At 31.7% G+C, this 19,228-nt stretch overlaps 4 protein-coding genes across 5 annotated transcripts; 3 read left to right on the top strand and 1 right to left on the bottom strand.

Annotated features, from left to right (window-relative positions):
• Positions 1-306: 306 nt before the first annotated feature.
• Positions 307-7,229, top strand: Glyp (glycogen phosphorylase). Its single transcript, XM_076907283.1, has 11 exons — positions 307-965; positions 3,256-3,357; positions 3,444-3,758; positions 3,888-3,999; positions 4,079-4,238; positions 4,525-4,995; positions 5,080-5,194; positions 5,336-5,518; positions 5,596-5,943; positions 6,194-6,523; positions 6,663-7,229. The coding sequence occupies exons 1-11, from the start codon at positions 723-725 to the stop codon at positions 6,816-6,818; spliced, it is 2,535 nt and encodes an 844-aa protein (XP_076763398.1). The 5' UTR covers positions 307-722; the 3' UTR covers positions 6,819-7,229.
• Positions 7,230-7,731: 502 nt separating this feature from the next.
• Positions 7,732-10,290, top strand: LOC143430849 (galectin-8). Of its 2 annotated transcripts, none has more exons than XM_076907285.1 (7): positions 7,732-7,943; positions 8,825-8,910; positions 9,024-9,228; positions 9,303-9,500; positions 9,612-9,700; positions 9,798-9,992; positions 10,078-10,290. In XM_076907285.1, exons 1-7 carry the CDS (start codon positions 7,854-7,856, stop codon positions 10,226-10,228), a joined length of 1,014 nt encoding a protein of 337 aa, XP_076763400.1. In that variant the 5' UTR covers positions 7,732-7,853; the 3' UTR covers positions 10,229-10,290. The 2 variants fall into 2 exon arrangements, with proteins under 2 accessions (XP_076763400.1, XP_076763399.1); XM_076907284.1 differs by lacking the exon at positions 7,732-7,943 and adding an exon at positions 8,471-8,647.
• Positions 10,291-11,465: 1,175 nt separating this feature from the next.
• On the top strand, positions 11,466-13,919 carry Eco (Establishment of cohesion). Its single transcript, XM_076906931.1, has 6 exons — positions 11,466-11,481; positions 11,546-12,685; positions 12,763-12,985; positions 13,237-13,410; positions 13,520-13,725; positions 13,788-13,919. Exons 2-6 carry the CDS (start codon positions 11,619-11,621, stop codon positions 13,909-13,911), a joined length of 1,794 nt encoding a protein of 597 aa, XP_076763046.1. The 5' UTR covers positions 11,466-11,481; positions 11,546-11,618; the 3' UTR covers positions 13,912-13,919.
• Positions 13,920-14,534: 615 nt separating this feature from the next.
• On the bottom strand, positions 14,535-17,978 carry LOC143430769 (putative ATP-dependent RNA helicase DDX43). Its single transcript, XM_076907185.1, has 10 exons — positions 17,728-17,978; positions 17,259-17,462; positions 16,969-17,187; positions 16,695-16,821; positions 16,461-16,626; positions 16,094-16,336; positions 15,870-16,017; positions 15,258-15,499; positions 15,022-15,184; positions 14,535-14,863 (listed from the first exon to the last, which is right to left on the bottom strand). Exons 1-10 carry the CDS (start codon positions 17,959-17,961, stop codon positions 14,708-14,710), a joined length of 1,902 nt encoding a protein of 633 aa, XP_076763300.1. The 5' UTR covers positions 17,962-17,978; the 3' UTR covers positions 14,535-14,707.
• Positions 17,979-19,228: the final 1,250 nt, after the last annotated feature.

Below are 19,228 nucleotides of genomic sequence, written 5' to 3'. Positions count from 1 at the left end.
TTCAAGATATTCGGACCAAATTGACTTCAATTGTATTCCCTAATACAACAGCACTTTATTATTTCATTACATAAGATATTTAAAAGTGTGCTGTTGAGGCACAATATATTGATTCATTTGAGTATCATTGTGTAATTATAATACTCTACAAAAGCAATCTGATGCTGAAATATTATCATAGATGGCGGGGAAACGTATTTAAATTTTCGCAACTCCGTCGGTATTACTGTCACTGATCACGTGACGTAAATTGTCTAACGCGCCTGCGCGACCTTCATACAAGGTGACCGTCGCGAAGATTGTTGGAGATTGCTTGTTATTCGACTCTGGGTAGCGTACGCGTGTAGACTCGTCATAGCACCGGCATTCGTGCATGTATCGTAAAAACCGGTCATTGTGCCCGACGATATTCGAAATCGGCAACAGAAATCTAACACCACGGTCACACCGTACCGCAGCCTGCGAGTGAACACCTTAAAAGACTCCATCCGACGTGCAGATATCACACGGAATACGAGTTTGTTAAGAAGAATCGTCGACGAAGAAAAAGGAAGAAAGTTGAATTTTTAGGAACGAGAATAACTTGAATTAAACTTGGCGTGTTTGATCACGAAATTGTTCTGGTGCAACAGAATTGAAACAATACAAGACGACATAAAGGAAATAGCTTCCCATCGATAGTTGTCACGTCGTAGAGACAAGAAAGAAATAAACGGAGAGAGATGTCAGCCTCAGACGCGGATCATGAGAAGAGGAAACAGATCTCTGTGCGCGGAATCGTTGACGTCGAGAATGTCGCCAATTTTAAAAAGACTTTCAATAGACACCTTCATTACACTCTTGTGAAAGATCGTAATGTGGCTACAACCAGGGATTACTTCTTCGCCTTGGCATACAGCGTCAAGGACAACTTGGTCTCTAGATGGATACGTACTCAACAGTACTATTACGAGAAGGATCCAAAAGTATGTCCACAACTATTGCCTATCAATCACGTAACAATTTTTCAAGTACTAATTTATAATTTACGTAATACTGTAATGCATGCGGATTATAATTGTAATAATTAATAATAAATTTTGAACCATTTATTCTCATTTAACGATTGCCGGTAAGTATAATTCCAGTACGTAGATATACTTATTATTATGTATTTATTAAGGTAGGTATACTTATTGCCGAGTATTTTTGGTCATTATATTTATTTATTCGTCTATAACGTAAAATTAATTTTACTATTAAATAGAGTGTACAATGTGCTACAGATGTAACATTAATGTTTTCGAATTAGACTTTGCACACGTTTCTGTAATATTTGTTACTGCCGATCTTAATAACATTACATAATAAATAAGTTCAATAATCTGGAATTTCATGACTCTTCTTTTAAGAACGAAGAAACGCACGCTTACATTGTCTCGACAGTAAACGACTTCCTGCTGATTGGTAATTTCAGAATAAAAGGATGATTTTGTCTCGTAATTGTAATTATCCCGATGAATAATTTAGCGAACGATAGTATTTATCAATGAACGCTCATCATTAAATTATTATTAAGCAGTTATTTGTGATTGAAAATATTTATTATTATTATTCATCTGCTATAAAAATGCAATCTATTACAAAGTATTAGGATTCAATACTTTAAGCAATAGGATTTCCGAACAAAATATTATCTCTAGTGAGATTTCTGCGACAAGTGTTAATGGAATGGTCAGTGCACATACGTTCGCGTATTACTTAAAAATAAATAGGAGATGCAACATGTTGCAGTGTCTATTTTTGCTTGGCCTTACGAACGTTTCACCCTGAGGTTTCGAGCCAAACAGTTTTCATTCTTTTATAAGCAATGTCAAGACGACGATAAGAAATATTCCTTTTGAAACTATTCCAATTACATCCATGAATTATTAATAGTTGTTTGGGAATTTGCGCGAGTCAATTCGCGGACCAAAATTATGTCAATCAAAACCTTTCAAACATTAACCCAATCAAGGAGTTAATCAAATTTTATGAAATACTTGTTTAGTAAGCATTTTATATCAAGCACTATAGCAAGCACTTTTATATCAGAACGTAAATTGTCTCCAAAATACTTTTTCGAATAACTTTGTGTTTCTGATTTATTTAGATAGCTCTATAAACAAAGAGAAGAAAGTCTAGGGGAGGGAGGAGACAAAGATAGATTTGGAAAACGGTAGAAAAAGGGGAGATGGAAAGATAAGAATATTATGATACGAATCTTTAGGAGGGTTAGGCATTTTATGAAGTTTATTCGAAGAAGACCCTTATACTTACACACAGGACACCCTAAAGGGAAAAAGATATAAACCTCGGGCAATGTCGAGTAAGGGAAAAGGGAGGGCTAAAATGGAAGAAAATTTGATAGGATTAAAGGCAATGAGGAAGAAGATCACGGAAAGAAGAGAGAGAAATATATAGGAACTGATCCGCACCCATAAACTTGAAACAGTGGGCGGACAGGAATAAAATATTTATAGTACAGTTCCGTGTGTTACTATAGATAGTCCGCATATAAAATAAAAAACAAATAGGAAAAATACAAATTTTTAATGTACAGGCGTCAGAAATAGTATTCCCTTTGGTACGAAGTTCCGAAAGAGAACTTTATGACACTTAATTACGGTAATTGCTTGAACAGTACGAATTATGTGACGTAACTGTTGAAAACCGAGTCACGTTTAATAGAATCTCTACCGGAAGTTTTGGACGCGGTCCTATTATATTTTGTAAACATTTTGAGGTACCATACTAACTAAATTATTTGTCTTTTGTTCAGTTTTAAAATAGGTCATATATATATATTTCAACTCTCGTGTATATACATAGTTGAAGAATATTTTTTCACTTTTTATTTTTAAATAAAAAGCATAAAAATATTAAGAAATATAATAAAATGGATATAATAAAGGGTCAATTTTATTAGTCATTACGATCGATTATTATTTTCCATAATTTTTTACTAGACGTAAAAGAAGAAAAGAGATGTCGTATATTTTAGAGGTGTTTCAAATCGTCTATAAATAAATGGAAAGAAATTTCAAAGTAGTCGTTGCTGACCGCAATAAATATCAATTTCAATTGAGCGTCGTCTTTCATTCATCTCTCGTTTCAAAACTATGCGATGGCTCGATTTATTTTTATTTGTCAGTCTAATCGCCGTGTAATGCAAGATATATGTTAAATAGTTTCGTAAATAACATCTTGATATTGTTTTTGTATTCTGTTTCTTAGAGAGTGTACTACTTATCCCTGGAATACTACATGGGCAGGGCCCTCCAGAATACCATGATTAATTTGGGCATCCAAGGTGCTTGCGATGAGGCGATGTATCAGGTTTGTTTCAGATAAAATCTTCAAACAAAAATAAACGAATGATAACACGCATAAAATGTGAAATAAACTTGAATTTTATATCGTAGATGGGTTTAGACATTGAAGAACTTGAAGAACTTGAGGAGGATGCTGGTCTAGGAAACGGAGGTTTGGGAAGGCTGGCAGCCTGTTTCCTGGATAGTATGGCTACTCTTGGTTTGGCTGCATATGGATATGGTATTCGATACGAATATGGTATATTCGCGCAGAAAATCAGAAATGGAGAACAGACAGAGGAGCCAGATGACTGGTTACGGTATGGAAACCCATGGGAGAAGGCTAGGCCAGAATTCATGCTTCCAGTAAATTTCTATGGGCAGGTGATCGATACTCCTGAAGGAAAGAAGTGGATAAACACACAGGTTGGTATAAATTAAACGAGTATCATAGAATGATCAAGTTATTAATAGGTCTGGATGTTTATGTAGATATGATATTTCGAAGTATGCAAAATATAATCAAAATAATTTTAATATGTTTCTTTTTGTCAGGTTGTGTTTGCGATGCCGTATGACAACCCAATTCCTGGTTACAAGAATAACGTTGTTAATACTCTTAGATTATGGTCTGCTAAATCGCCTGTAGAGTTTAACTTAAAATTCTGTAAGCTCATTTTTTAAACTGTATTTCACGCACGATCAATTAAGTTACATTGATAAGAAACAAAATATTTGTTTTTTAGTCAACGATGGTGACTATATACAAGCTGTGATCGATCGGAACTTAGCAGAAAACATTTCTAGGGTACTGTATCCCAATGATAATTTCTTCGAGGGCAAAGAATTACGATTGAAACAAGAATACTTCATGGTAGCTGCTACACTCCAAGATATTATACGCAGGTTATTTCGTATTTTCATCTTATTCATAAAATCATAAATCTGCATTAACGACGACACATTGTATGATGTTTCTGATTTTTACGCCATCGAATATAATTAACTCTAATGCAAATCAGGGTATAAGAGAAAGTCAGTGAAAAGAGCGTAGGTAATAAATCGTATGCTTGAGTAGTCTAGTCACGTAGTGTGCTATACTTAATACCGAAAACGTCTAACATGTGATTATCGCTGGATAAGCACAATGATACATCAGGAGATCTCATAAGAGCAATCTTTTGTTCCATAGATATAAATCCAGCAAATTTGGTTCACGGGAGCATCATAGAACAGATTTTGATCTGTTCCCTGACAAAGTCGCCATTCAGCTGAACGATACCCATCCATCCTTGGCCATTCCTGAACTTATGAGAATTCTTATCGACGTTGAAGGGCTTCCTTGGGAGAAGGCTTGGGACATCACAGTGAAAACTTGCGCTTACACCAATCACACAGTTCTTCCAGAGGCCTTGGAAAGATGGCCAACAAGTTTGCTGGAAAACATTCTTCCAAGACATTTGCAGATTATTTATCATATTAATTTCCTTCATTTACAAAAAGTCTCTGCTAAATACCCAGGAGACATGGATCGTCTTCGTCGTATGTCCTTAATCGAAGAAGAGGGTGAGAAGAGGGTCAACATGGCTCATCTCTCAATCGTTGGTAGTCACGCTATCAACGGTGTTGCAGCATTACATTCAGATATTCTAAAAAAAGACGTGTAGGTGCAACAAATCATTTTTAATGCATGATAGAGTATCTTTTGTGTTGGAATATTTTTTTATTTAATTTTATTCTATTTTAGATTTAAAGACTTCTATGAAATGACGCCTGAAAAGTTCCAGAATAAAACCAACGGTATCACACCAAGAAGGTGGCTTCTCCTGTGCAACCCCAATCTTTCTGACATCATTGAAGAAGTAAGTTTCGTTATTAAATAATTTTCTCTCAATTGGAATATCCATTTCAATACGTTATTCACTATTCTTTAGAAAACTGGTACTGTATTGATAAATTGGGATATTGATTTCAACATTAATGTGTTATGCATTACTCTTTAGAAAATTGGTAGTGATTGGACTGTGCATCTAGAGCAGCTCGCTCAATTAAAGCAATGGGCCAAAGATACAGTCTTCCAACGCAGCGTTATGAAAGTCAAACAAGAAAATAAAATGCGACTAACTCAAACACTCGAGGCAGACTATGGCGTTAAAGTGAACCCTGCCTCCATCTTCGATATACAAGTAATTATATCAAGTTAAGTTAAATGTATTTATGTTATATGTATTTAATCTTACTAATGTACGGTGCCATGAAACAGGTGAAGCGAATACACGAGTACAAGAGGCAATTGTTGAATTGTCTACACGTAATCACGTTATACAATAGAATTAAAAAAGATCCAAACGCACCGTTCGTTCCGCGAACCGTGATGATTGGAGGAAAGGCTGCTCCCGGTTACCATCTGGCCAAAAAAATTATCAAGCTGATTTGCAGTGTAGGAAACGTCATAAATAACGACCCTATTGTCGGTGACAAGTTGAAATTTATTTTCTTAGAGAATTATCGAGTCACGTTAGCAGAGAAAATTATTCCTGCGGCAGATCTTAGCGAACAAATATCTACTGCCGGCACGGAGGCCTCGGGTACAGGCAATATGAAGTTTATGGTAAGTAATTGGAAAGATAACACTCCACGCTCTAATACCTTATTCAATTTAGTCATGTTAGCTGAATACAACTAGCTTGATCCCAATTTTATGTTCACCTAAATCAATTGACGTCTATTATTTTAATTGTTATTTCAATCAAAATAATTCGACTTCAAATAACAAATGTACACGATAGTGCAAAAGCAGGAAGCTAACTTATTACACAACATAACTTATATCAAAGAATTTTATTTTGAAATTGATGTAGTTAAACGGGGCCTTGACGATCGGCACGTTGGATGGTGCTAATGTGGAAATGGCCGAAGAAATGGGTTCAGAAAATATATTCATTTTCGGCATGACCGTCGACGAAGTGGAACAGTTGAAGAGGAAAGGCTACAATGCTTATGATTACTACAATAGGATTCCAGAATTGAAGCAATGTGTTGATCAAATCCAGGGCGGCTTCTTTAGTCCTAATAATCCAGATGAATTTAAAGATATCACTAATGTTCTATTAAATTGGGATAGATTTTATCTGTTTGCTGATTACGAAAGTTATATTAAAATGCAAGATCACGTCAGTAAAGTGTACCAGGTACGCGTTCATATTTATTACAAAATTAAGATCAAAATAATTAAAGTATGTTGTTAAATTTTTCTCTGAAAGCTGAAATACCATTTATCCTTTCTTACATTTCTTCGTTACATTGTTGTTATTTTTTTGTTTGTTTCAGGACCAAAATAAATGGGTAGAAATGGCAATTCATAACATAGCTTCTTCGGGGAAATTTTCATCGGATCGTACAATCGCTGAATACGCTCGTGAAATTTGGGGCGTCGAGCCATCATGGCAACGACTTCCCGCTCCTCATGAACCACGAGACATTTAAATCATAATTTCTCCCTTCTGATCAGTTTACAGTTTTGCTTATTACGCACATTATTAACAACTGTTTCTTTTTAATTCTTTTTTTTAATAGACAAATAAACATTTTCTTTGAACTAGCGTGAGGAGTTTTACAGCTAAACCAGAAAGATACAAAATTTGTTGGAAATTCAATCCGCTATTTGTTTTGTTATTAATGTTACATGAAACAGCCTACTTATAAAATACTCGCACTTAATTTTAAAAAAGCATGTACTGCCTGGAATTTCATAAAAACTTTATAGCCAACTACCGGACTGAAGTCGCATCGACTGAAGCCGATGCAAAAAAAGGAATTTCTAATGTTCCTATACTTCTAAGTAAAGATAAGATATCTAATCATCAATTACAGCCACGTATTTAAGAAAAAAGTAAACAGCAAAATATGGAACAGTCTAGTCGAGAAAGAGGTAATTGAAATTTGAGAAATTATTTTATTCATATTTTTCTACTTGTACATAAAACATCTGTAACGAAAATTTAAAGAGGAATAACAGATTTATTGAATGTTGACTATTTAAAACGTTTTCAAACTAAACGATATATACTATTGTATTTATTTGAAATTTTGGATCTGCCATTATGATATTATACTGTCAATAATTAACTACATATGTATAATATTTACAGCATAAGAAAACTTGCTAGCATTGTAATTGAAATACTTATTACCACGTGTTAAAAGAATTACATTTTTGAAGAAAGAAATAACTCGTGAGTTATATTTAATATAATAAAACACGTTATAAATATTTTTCGCCTAATTTTTTTTCAAGATTGATATTGCAACTATATCCTAAGGATAATATACATTAGGGTGAGAGAAATTTTAATTCTTAAATGGGAAATCGATAATCCGTAAGTTGCAATTTTGAATAGGCGCTTCCAATCGAACATTTCCAATCAGACGTGCATAAAAGATAATATCGCGTGCACGGAAGTGCGGCTTGAAATAAGTCAATGTTCTATATATCATTGCTCAAGTTCATTAGAAGAGAGCATGTCTCTAAACCAGGATGAAATTTTCGTGCAAACAAAAGAAAATGCTCATCGTGAATTTTCGTTCGTCGACGAAGACACAGTGGCAATAGTGAGTATCGATCTATAATTAGTGGGCATTTTGGTCATAGATAACGCGAATGTAGATTTACCAAATTGAACAGTTTGTTGGTGACGTTTAACCTATACTATTCCTAAATCTAATCATTAATAGATAACGGTTGTTGTCTAATAACGCAGGCAAATCTGATTACGGGATTAACGTTCAATAAGAACCAAATTTTATCGATGTAAAAATTTAATCACCATTTTAATAGATCGAAATCTACACTTATTTTAAGCAACCTCTAATTAACCTTTTCCCCAATTCACTATTCGTCAATTAACGTGTGAATCACCTTCATTTAATAATTCATACTTTAAATAGGTATCTATTGACACAAAGTATCAGTCAGAACTATAAATAGGCTGTATTGATCTAAATAGCATTGCACGTGTTAAATATGTATGCATATAGAGTAACATATGTATAGAGTTATTTCCATAATTATTATAGTTAAATCAAGTATATATCATTTTAAAGACACATATTTGGGATATGTAAACGGGAAAGTTACAATTATATTTTATTTTTGCATTCAACAATGCATTGTTAATTCTGTTGCCCTGTACATTTAAATGTTACGATTAATTCACCATTTTCTTAGAAAGGGAAATAATTGGTTACTAGAAGAAAGCTGCAAGAGAACTGGTAAAAATAGTTACATATGTTGATTATGGTCAGTAAATCCTATGGTCTATCCTATGGTCTAAATTTAATAATGAAAAAAGTATTTAAATACATTCGTTCGTATACCAGGTATCCCATGGATTAAAGATAGGAATTTTATTATAATACAATACAATATCGGTAAATATTTTTTCATGTAATACATTTTCTTTTAATTAACTATATGTGCACATTCTTTCCAGAATGTTTCGAAACCAGTTACATTACAACCTTTGAAACCAACATCAGCTATCGTGGTTACAGGCTATGTTCCTCCCGATGCCTTGAGGTGATATTTTATCGTAAGAGAAATCTTATAAACGAAATTTTCCTGAATTTCTCCAATTATACACAAAGAAAAATAAAAGCGTATGGTTGTTACAATATACATAATTACAACAGATTTTCAGTGAACTTATTATGTAAAACTGCCGGAAATGTCGCGTTGCATTTTAACGCACGATTGGACAGGGGTTATGTAGTTCGAAATTCAAAATTCAAAGGATGCTGGGAAGAGGAAGAGACCTGCTCTCCTGCAACGCATACCGCCTTCCGGCGGAATTCTTATGTCCATATTTTGATCTTCTGCACTGCCAATGAATATCAAGTAAGGATTGACGATCGTTTTTTTATGATTATTAATCTTATATTGACGATGCTTTTTGAAAATAATGTTTGTAGATCGCAGTTAATGGAGAACATTTTTGTGCATTCGCATATAGAATGCCTCTAGAAGACGTAACAAACTTAGAGCTCAATGGATCACTAGAAGACACTAGATTTAAGCAGTTCGAGCTGTTCGTTTATCCTGATCCAAAATTATGCAGGTCGAGTAATGTTTTAAACTTAAAGATCGATCGACCGATCGTCGAATTTCTCGTGAGTTTTTTTTATTTATTATCTTGATTATTTTATTGACCGGAATATGTACTAATACTTAATCGAACATCTGTACACGTTTTTTTCCTACTGTTGAACATATATGTACAGGGTGTACCAATTACGGTAAATATTGAAAACGAATTTAAGACGGGAGCCAGACTGTTCATCGCTGGAAGACTGAAACTTTTACCTCACTCGTGAGTTTTACTGTATAATTCGCGTAAGACCTTGAACGATTTATTTTTTTAATGTATTAGACAAAAGAAAATATACTTTTCGTCTATTCTGTGGCAGATTTTATGTAAATCTGCAGAAGGGAAAAGCAATCTATCCACATCCAGTGATCGCTCTGCATTTAAATCCCCGTTTTTTATATGGCAGTAGCACGCCTTATGTTGTAATGAACTGTTGGAGAAATGGATCTTGGGAACATGAAGAAAGACACTCTGGTCATTTATCTTGGATGCCTGGTCGAGATTTTCTTTTGACGTGGGTGTTTTCCTAATTTAAAAGGAACTAAGAAATAGTTTTAAGCATTTTTTTGCATTTTCATACAGTTCGAATTCTTCTACAGGATTCGATGTGAATACGAAACGTACACGATATGGTTAGGCGACAAAATGATCGGCGAATTTAAACACAGATTGCAACCATCGATTATAGATACCCTTAAAATATCTGGAGACATTGTACTTCATGAACTAACCATGAGTTACTCGAATTAGATTTGAACATCTGCGCAAAAAATTTCTGCTACATACTCTTGTTTAACAATTTTGTTTAATAATTTTAGTAATTAAGTAATTGTTAATTATTAATATATAATACTGTTTAATAATTTTAATAATTAATTAATTGTTTAATAATTTTAATAAACTAGCATTTAATTTTTATCTTACTTCCCCTTCCCATCCTGTTTATACTAGCACAGGTACATATAGTAATTTTAAATAAATATTTCACTCTTATATGTATAACAATGTAACTACAAATAAGTTTTTAAATATAATTTGCATCACACTCTACAAATACATCAACAATTAAATCGATATTAAGTAATTGTATTCTTGCGAAATATAACATTTATATAAGACGGAATAACTTGTATTATAATAATTAAAGCATATGACAGTCTTAAATGATTCATACTGATTATACTTAATGATTTCGTATATACGTTATGTAATGTACACATATAGTGGCAGTATTATTTAATATTTTATTTATTTTCTGTTTTAAAAATAACTCTTCCTCTAGAATACTAGATTTATCATATACGAACACTCCAACAGCTGTAAATTGTAGAAAATTATTTCATTTGCATTTCTTATTTTTCAGTTTTTTGTTTCTATATTAAGAAAATAGTAACTGTTCTTTTGAACATTCAATCGAAACTAAGGTATCTGTAATTGAAATTTTTCCTATGGCTCGTCGCATTATCCTTTGTGTCCAGATTGAGCACATTTTATAACTAGAGTTTCCAATCACCCTATATATAGTTTCAGATATATATAGAAGGGCGCGAAAACACGGTAATGAAATAGAAAGTTCAGGAATTTTTTTAGCGGTTTCGACTGTCTTACGCTTGTTATGTGTGTGGATCCTATTTTATTTTTCAGTATATTGTATTCTTATTTATATCTGTTGTTCTTAGAGATTTAACATTGTACAAAAACTTGTAACAGGACAGGTTTATGTTAATTTTATAATTTAACAGAACCTGACAAGAGCAGAAATTTTACGTTCCATACAATTTACACTTTGTACTCTTATCTAGGTTAATTCATCTGTTTATTATACCTTATAAAACTTATTTCACTCAAACGTAGTAATATATACTTAGTAAAATAAAAGCCTATTAATGTCACATTAATTTAATTGCAGTATAATCAAAAGCAACGGACATCAGAAGCAACATATTTTTTGCTTACAGTTTTTATATTATATTTTGACAAGTATCTCATGTATGTTAACGAATGTATGTTTTATATTTAGTGTAAATTATTCTAATGCGATCTATTTACCTTTTCTTTTATTTGTAGGATACCAATTTTAAAAGTTGTTAAAGAGCACTATAACAATATCGTTAGAAAGTAAACAAGCTTCACTGTCAACATGATTGAAAATTCACCAGAGAAAAAGGGGAATACATTAAAACGACATGCCTTGGAGGAATTGGGAAACACACCTACAAAATTAATGAAGTCAAACGAAGGCCATAAAGTGTCAAAGGCCAGAGTAGCTTTATTTCAAGACAAAAATTATGAATCAAAATTAAAAAATATAACATTGAGTACAACAAATTTTTATAGCAATTCAGAATCAAAAAGAAACTATAATGTTACCTTTGATCTGGCTAAGCAAAAACAACAGAAGAAGTATCTCATAAGAAGAACAATTAATAATATACGGAGACATTCAGGTGGGAGTATTAAAATAGGAGGAATTAATGCTGGTGTATCACATGGAATTAAAAAGCCAAAACCAAGATCAAGCTTAGATAATGCAAAGAATAATAACAGTAATGAACAAATGATTATTAGTAAACAAGATGCAATATCAGAAGTTAATGAAATAAATGAATCAGATGTCTTAGCAATAGAAGATAGATCTTCATCACCAGAAATAGACCTGAATAAACGATTTTTTAAGATTAAAAGAGCATCAAAGAGAAATTCGATGGCTTTGATAACAATAAATAAGAATGTTAAATTAAAAATAGCAGCGGATGGTAAACTGGCATTGAATGAAATGAATGCAAAACGATCCCATAAACGAGCAAAACTTGCAGATATTTCTTTTGATACAAACGATTTGTCAGTAGACGAACCAGACTTGGAAGCTACAATGAAAGAGAATAATATGGCTAATATATTACAAATGTTAGAAGATGATTGGGCTGACAATGATTATGACACTATGACGCCATTAACTAGTGATAAATTAAAGCATATAACACCATTGGAGCCAGTAGCAATATTGAATAATGTTGTTATGTCACCAATGAGTAATCTCAGTAACTTGACTTCTGCTATAGATATTAAAGATAGCAATTCGCCAGCAATGGTTGAAAATAGTTCTTTCGATAGTAATGAAAAAAATGATGATGAAGATACACCAAATCAAAAGTGTTATCCATTATTTGATAAAAATTATTCTTCTACTGCTAATAAAGTGTTCAAGTAAGTATTTAAATGTTTAAAGTATCAAATCACTTTTTAAATTATCTCTTGTAATACGATACTTAACAATATTTTAGTGAGAAGGCAAAGAAATCCACCCATAGTACAAAAGAAAATATCAATTGGCAGTTATCCGTGAAACTAAACGGCGGAGATAATCAGTATCTGCTGGATGCGGGTCAAAAGAAATTCGGAGCAACGCAATGTATGGAATGTGGTATCGTATACCAAATAGGAGATCCAGAAGATGAGAATGCACATTTAAATTATCACAATAATAAGAAAACGCTAAAATTTCCTGTACGTACAAATCGTACACGTGTGACGCGCATAAGCGAATAAGAAGTCAGACTGATCAATTCGACTAATAATAATATGAAACAAATATATGTTAACACAGCAATTTAACAATCTTGATAATTAAAATTTTTTATAAGAACTCTACTTTAATAACTGCTTAACTTTGTGCAAATTAAACGATGAACACAGTTGATCAATTTGACTTTTGCGTTGCTCATTGATCATTTCATGCTTATAAATTTTTATTTCAGGGCTGGAAAACAGAACGAATAATTATGGAAGATTCGTTTACGTCAAGTCGAGTGATTTTAGTAGAACCAGGAGACTCGAAATTATACTGGAAGAAAGTAATGGAAGTTTTAGCATATGTAGACCGAGATTTAGGACTAGTTGACTCAAACCTAACAGATTATGAACAGAAACAAGTAATGATGATTAAAGATGCAGGAAATTTATTATTTATATAATATTTATATAATAACAAATTTTTTGTACTATGCATATTGTTTTGTTCTAATACAACGTATTTTTTAGGTGTACCTATATGTAAGGAATAAAGTGATTATAGGAGTGTTAGTCGCAGAACAGATAACAACGGCGCATCGCATGATACCTGAATTATTAGAATTAGACTGCTGTACAGTAGAAAGTAGTCCGGCTAAGTGTGGTATAAATGTTATATGGACTGATTTGAATCATCGAAGACAAGGAATAGCTACCAAATTACTCGACATATTGAGGTAAATGTCTAGTTTATTATATTGTATTACGTGAATATCGACAATTTATTCAATTATTACAGGGCTCAATTTTATTTCGGTTATGTGATGTCTTTGGATGATATAGCATTTTCAGTTCCAACACCGAGTGGAAAAGTGTTTGCCGAAAAATATACCAAAACACGTAATTTCAAAGTGTATAGTTAAGATTTAACGGTCAATCGGTTGAATACTACTTTTATTAGAAAAGATTTTATTAAAAAATTTACAGTAATAGTATTGCTCTATACTGTTTGGTAATAGTAATAATTATATGTACTATTTTACAGTTATAGAAAATTTATTTATTTTTTTATTTTTCTAATTCTTCGTTCAGAAAATACTTAGAAAAAATCAGCCGTGCGTGCTACAAATCTTTTTTATTATCAAGATTGCTTACGTTTTATAACGAACTATTTTTGAACGAAGTACAAAAAATTTTAAATATTCTAATATCAATTTTACCATTAATAGGATGTTTTATTATGTTCGTATATATATGTATAGAATTAAATACCGAAGTGTTATATTTTCTAGTACGAATATAAATAAAAGAAATCCGTTAAAAAAAGTTAAAAGTGGAGAATAATATTGAAGGTATATTTTGTATAAAAGTATTTTGTTGTATTGTATAAAAAGATTTAAATTTTTATTTGTAGTTTATACAATGTATGAACAAATTAACATAGTAACTTTTACAAAACTTGTTTGAGATAATGATTATCAAATAAAAAAAAAAGAGATAATGATTATCAAATTAAAAAAAAAAGAATGATTATCAAATTAAAAAAAAAAAGAAAATGCAATTATGCTGTGAAACAAGAAATGTCAGAATATAAATATAAATAAGAATATTTCCTAGCTGTACTAATGTAAGATATCTTTTATATTAAGTATTAATTTAAGCAGTCTAAGAATGTCAGAAACATAAGTTTCTACGTATAAGTGTAATAAGTAGCATGAACTACCATCTTCTATTTGAGTAACCACCATTACTTCTCCTATTTGAGTAACCACCACCACCACCTCTGTCTAATCGTTCCAACTGTTTTTCGTTTGCTCGTTTCTCCTTCCATGCATCATGTCTATCGGCCATTTGATATAATTCTTCTGGTATTTCCTGTAGGAATAAAGATTGATATCTTTTAAATATAATCGCTGTACAAACATGTACGTTAAAGTCATTCCAGATTAAATAGATCACTTTTATATTTAGACATGTGATCAAAAGTAAAGAACATTGCATACTCGTGAAATTTTAAGTATATTATAAAGTACCTGTTGGGCTTCTTCCAGAAGATGAATTAATTCTTTCGCGTGAGACCAGTCTCTTCTTGTCATAAATGTTATACTTTCTCCGGTGCGTCCTGCACGACCGGTTCGACCAACCCGATGAACATATTCCTCTATGTCTCGTGGAAAATCATAATTCAGCACATGTCTAAAAAGAATTGTTTCTTAAATAACGCACGAAAATATTTGTATAAGACCAAAGTGTGTGGATTTAAACATACGTAACATCTTCGATATCGATTCCTCGACTAGCGACATCCGTTGCGAGGAGTATTTGAACTTCACCAGTTTTTAAATCTTCTAACGCCTGTTCCCTATCAGCCTGTTCTCTTCCTCCATGTATACTTTGACAATTAACGCTTTGCAAAGCTAAATCACTCGCTACGTCATCAACCTTCGTCTTCTTTCCAAAAAATACTATTACTTTATCAGTGGGTGCCATGTCACGGAAGAATTGATACATCTGTTAAAACAAGAAAAATTCATATGCTTACTTATTTTAAGTACACGGTGATGAGATAGAATCCGCCTGTTTTATACAAATTATGAAAAAAATAATAAAGTTCCAAGGAGATGTAGTTAAAAATATATTTTAAGATTTAATTCAAATTGCTTTCATTAATTATTGATTAATGATTAAAAATATTGATACTGCTTAAGTGCAATCTACTTAGTTAAGATTTTGTATTTGTTTATGGCATTTAACGTAAGTTGTACATTATAATATTTTGCAAAATCCACTTGGAAGAGTTAATATTTTTAAATAATTTTTATAAAATTGATAGATTTCATGAACATTCTTTATAATTTAAAAAAGTGTGGGACATATTAACCATGTCTGATTTTTCCTCTTCATCAATTATATATATTTTTTGCATAACTGTGTGTACAGTAGCTAAATCAAGGGATCCAACAAATACTTGAATCGGATTTTTCATGTACGATTGAGCTAAACGTCTAACGCCCTGAGGCCATGTAGCACTAAAAACATTATCGTATATTATATTATTTTTGTATTACAAAGAAAATATTTTTTTAAACTATAGATTGTGTTTACCTTGTCATAACTGTTTGTCTATCTGGTCTCACATCTAATAAAGCTTTCCTAATTTGTGGTTCGAAACCCATGTCGAGCATGCGATCAGCTTCGTCCAATACGAGATAGGTAATGGAGGAAACATTTAGAATTTTTGCCTCTACGAGATCATTCAATCTACCAGGTGTTGCAATAACTATTTCCACACCTTTGGTTACTATATTAACTTGATCTTTGCGACTTCCACCTCCATATACACATACCCTTCAATAATATAATATTTTTAGAAATACATCCTTACAAATCAGAGACTTACTCTATCATCGAAATATTTTATATATTTTATTTAGTATATGTATATGTATGATAAAATATCGACTTTACTTACGCCTTTATACCATGATAAGAATATTTGTTTACTTCTTTCTCAATTTGTAATGCCAATTCTCTTGTTGGAGCCATAACAAGAATGGTGGGTCCACTTCTTTCTGATCTTGGTGTCGTTTGACCCTCAATATGGATTAAAGCAGGTAATAAAAATGCCAGAGTTTTTCCTAAATACATAAGCAAAATAAAATACTTTTTCGAGATTGATCAATATTATAATAATATTATAATATACCAGTGCCAGTCTGTGCAATTCCAATAAGGTCTTGACCGTTAAGAAGAATGGGCCAAGCTTGACATTGTATTGGACTTGGTTTGGCAAATCCCTGTTTTCTAATTTCTTCAAGTATCTCAGGGTAACTCTGTAAAATTTATATATTTCTTTGATCAACTTATTAAAAAGCTATTTCTCATTTGATCAGGACTTTTTTCAATCACTTGTTTCTAATATACATGTAACAAGAAAAATAATAAAAAGGGACAGTTAGATTCCAGTGTTCTTGACATACCTCAAATGCCTGTTCAAATGTTTCAATGGGATTCGGTATACTCAGTTGCTCAGAATCACTTTCTTTCTCATCAAACATAAATTTCACTTCTATGTTATTGTTTGTCTTTCTAATATGAGCTACTTGTTCTTTTGTCATGTTAGCAACATCTGGATGTTCTTTATAAAAATTTTTAACGATAGGCGTACATTTTGCCCACTTTTCTTTTTGATACTCATCCTGATTAGTGAAATAATTTACAAGTGAATAGTTGTATAAAATTTATTTTAGTCAAATTTATAGAGACTTACGCATTCTTTACTAGCTTTAGTCCAATCAATATTAATGAATTTAATTTCTGGTTTATTCTGACCATTATGCTCATTCTGCGATTGTTGTCCCGGATATGAAGGATCGCTTAACGATTCCTCTATTAAATTTTTTGCTTGTTCCTGTGCCTCTGTGGATCCCAGTATGGTTACGCCTGTGGTATAATTTCCAGTTGATCTATCGACCTGTAATAGTTACTTGCATATTATTTTTACTTACATGTTGCTTTAAATGCTAATTTTTACATTTTCATACATAGAAAAAGTTTATGAAGCATAATTTGTATTGAGAAAATTTAGTTCTCATTAATTAATTTGATGCTTGAAAAATGTTAACATAAAAATATCTATATTCTAACATATAATGATATAAGACATTCTTTATTGAAGATGTCCATAAATTATAAAATATATTTTGTATAAATAGGTATTTTGTTATTTTAATACTTACATAAATTCTTGTGCCGGTTTTATCTTGCAACTCTCTAATGTTACTTCCACTTTTACCAATCAATTTCCCTACTTTCTCAGTATCAATGTGTATTACGAGCTTCTCGGATTGCTGATCAAAATTATTGCGAGCAGAATTTGAATATTGATCTCTTCGAAACGAATTTCTACCACGATTGTTTCCTCTGTTATTTGACCTCGAATAAACTTTCCCATAACTTTGTTTGTAATCCATCCTGTAGTAAATAAATCGAACGCGTGTAAGTAATTTAACGAGCGACTTAAAATTTCGTAAACGATTTACTACTTAAATATAATGAATATAATTTCAGTCTAAAAAAGTGTGCATTACTTTTACAAATCTGTTTTAATGCCAATTTTTGACGAGACTTCTAGAACTTCCGCAAATCGCAATCTCTTCGGAAGGATATTCGTAGAGGAAAAGAATATTTGCCGGTTCGACTAAATACAACATACGACCAATTTGTACCCCCTCACCATGGTAGTAAAATCATAATGGTGAGGGTACAACCCCGTGCGTTAAACGTTCTCACGGACCCTAACGTTCACTGTTCCAAACATTCTGTAATAATTTTTAATTTTTCAATTAATCTCTAAATGCAACGTTTCAAATTTTAAATGATTTCATTTCTTTATTTTGGGAATATTTATATATATATATATATACATATAAATGTATATATTACATTTTATATTTATATTACATATATATATTTTACAGTGATTTCATACAGATTATAGATAAATGATAGTCTTATGCATCACAATATCTATAATATCATTTTTGTTGTTGACATCATTTTTAAATGTATATACATAAGCCATAAATAATAAAAAGAGAAACTGTTTTATGCATATATCTTATAGATATAAGATTCGTTTCCGGAGGGACAAGGAGAGGGATAAACTTCGAAAAGAAAAGGAGATAAAAGTAAAGTTATAGTGTGATTTATAATTTATTTCTATATTTAAATATAAATATGTTTATCGCATTGTTATATTTGGCCCATTTTGTTATTTTTATAACTTCTTAGTTCATTATTTGTAGGAGTAAGTTCAGAGTCAGATTTCAGTGCACACATACAAGTCACGTATTCGACATAAGGTCAGTCTGGTCCAACTTGAAATTGACGAATCTATGTAGGTTTGTACATACGTAATGTATTAACTTATTCTGTTGTATCGTGTGACGATACTCGTACATATTGTATAACAACGTAAATTTAGTCGAGGAGTTAAAGAAAAGTTTCTCGCAACTTGCTACTTATGTAAAATAAGGTTATGTAAAAATAAATATAAATAGTTTGTTTCACTTGGTTTGACATACCAATTGTATTAGTGAAAGATATTAAAATATTATTGCGCAATCGTTACAATATACTTTATATATTCTACAAAATGTTCAGTGATTTGTATCCAATGTTTACATCATATCATACATGAAAAAATACGCGAAATTTGAGGTTAATTAATATAGACGC

Source organism: Xylocopa sonorina, chromosome 15 (assembly GCF_050948175.1).
Source record: "Xylocopa sonorina isolate GNS202 chromosome 15, iyXylSono1_principal, whole genome shotgun sequence".
Lineage (NCBI taxonomy): Eukaryota > Metazoa > Arthropoda > Insecta > Hymenoptera > Apidae > Xylocopa > Xylocopa sonorina.
The sequence above is the reverse complement of the archived record's forward strand: the minus strand, read 5'-3'. Positions and strand labels throughout refer to the sequence as shown.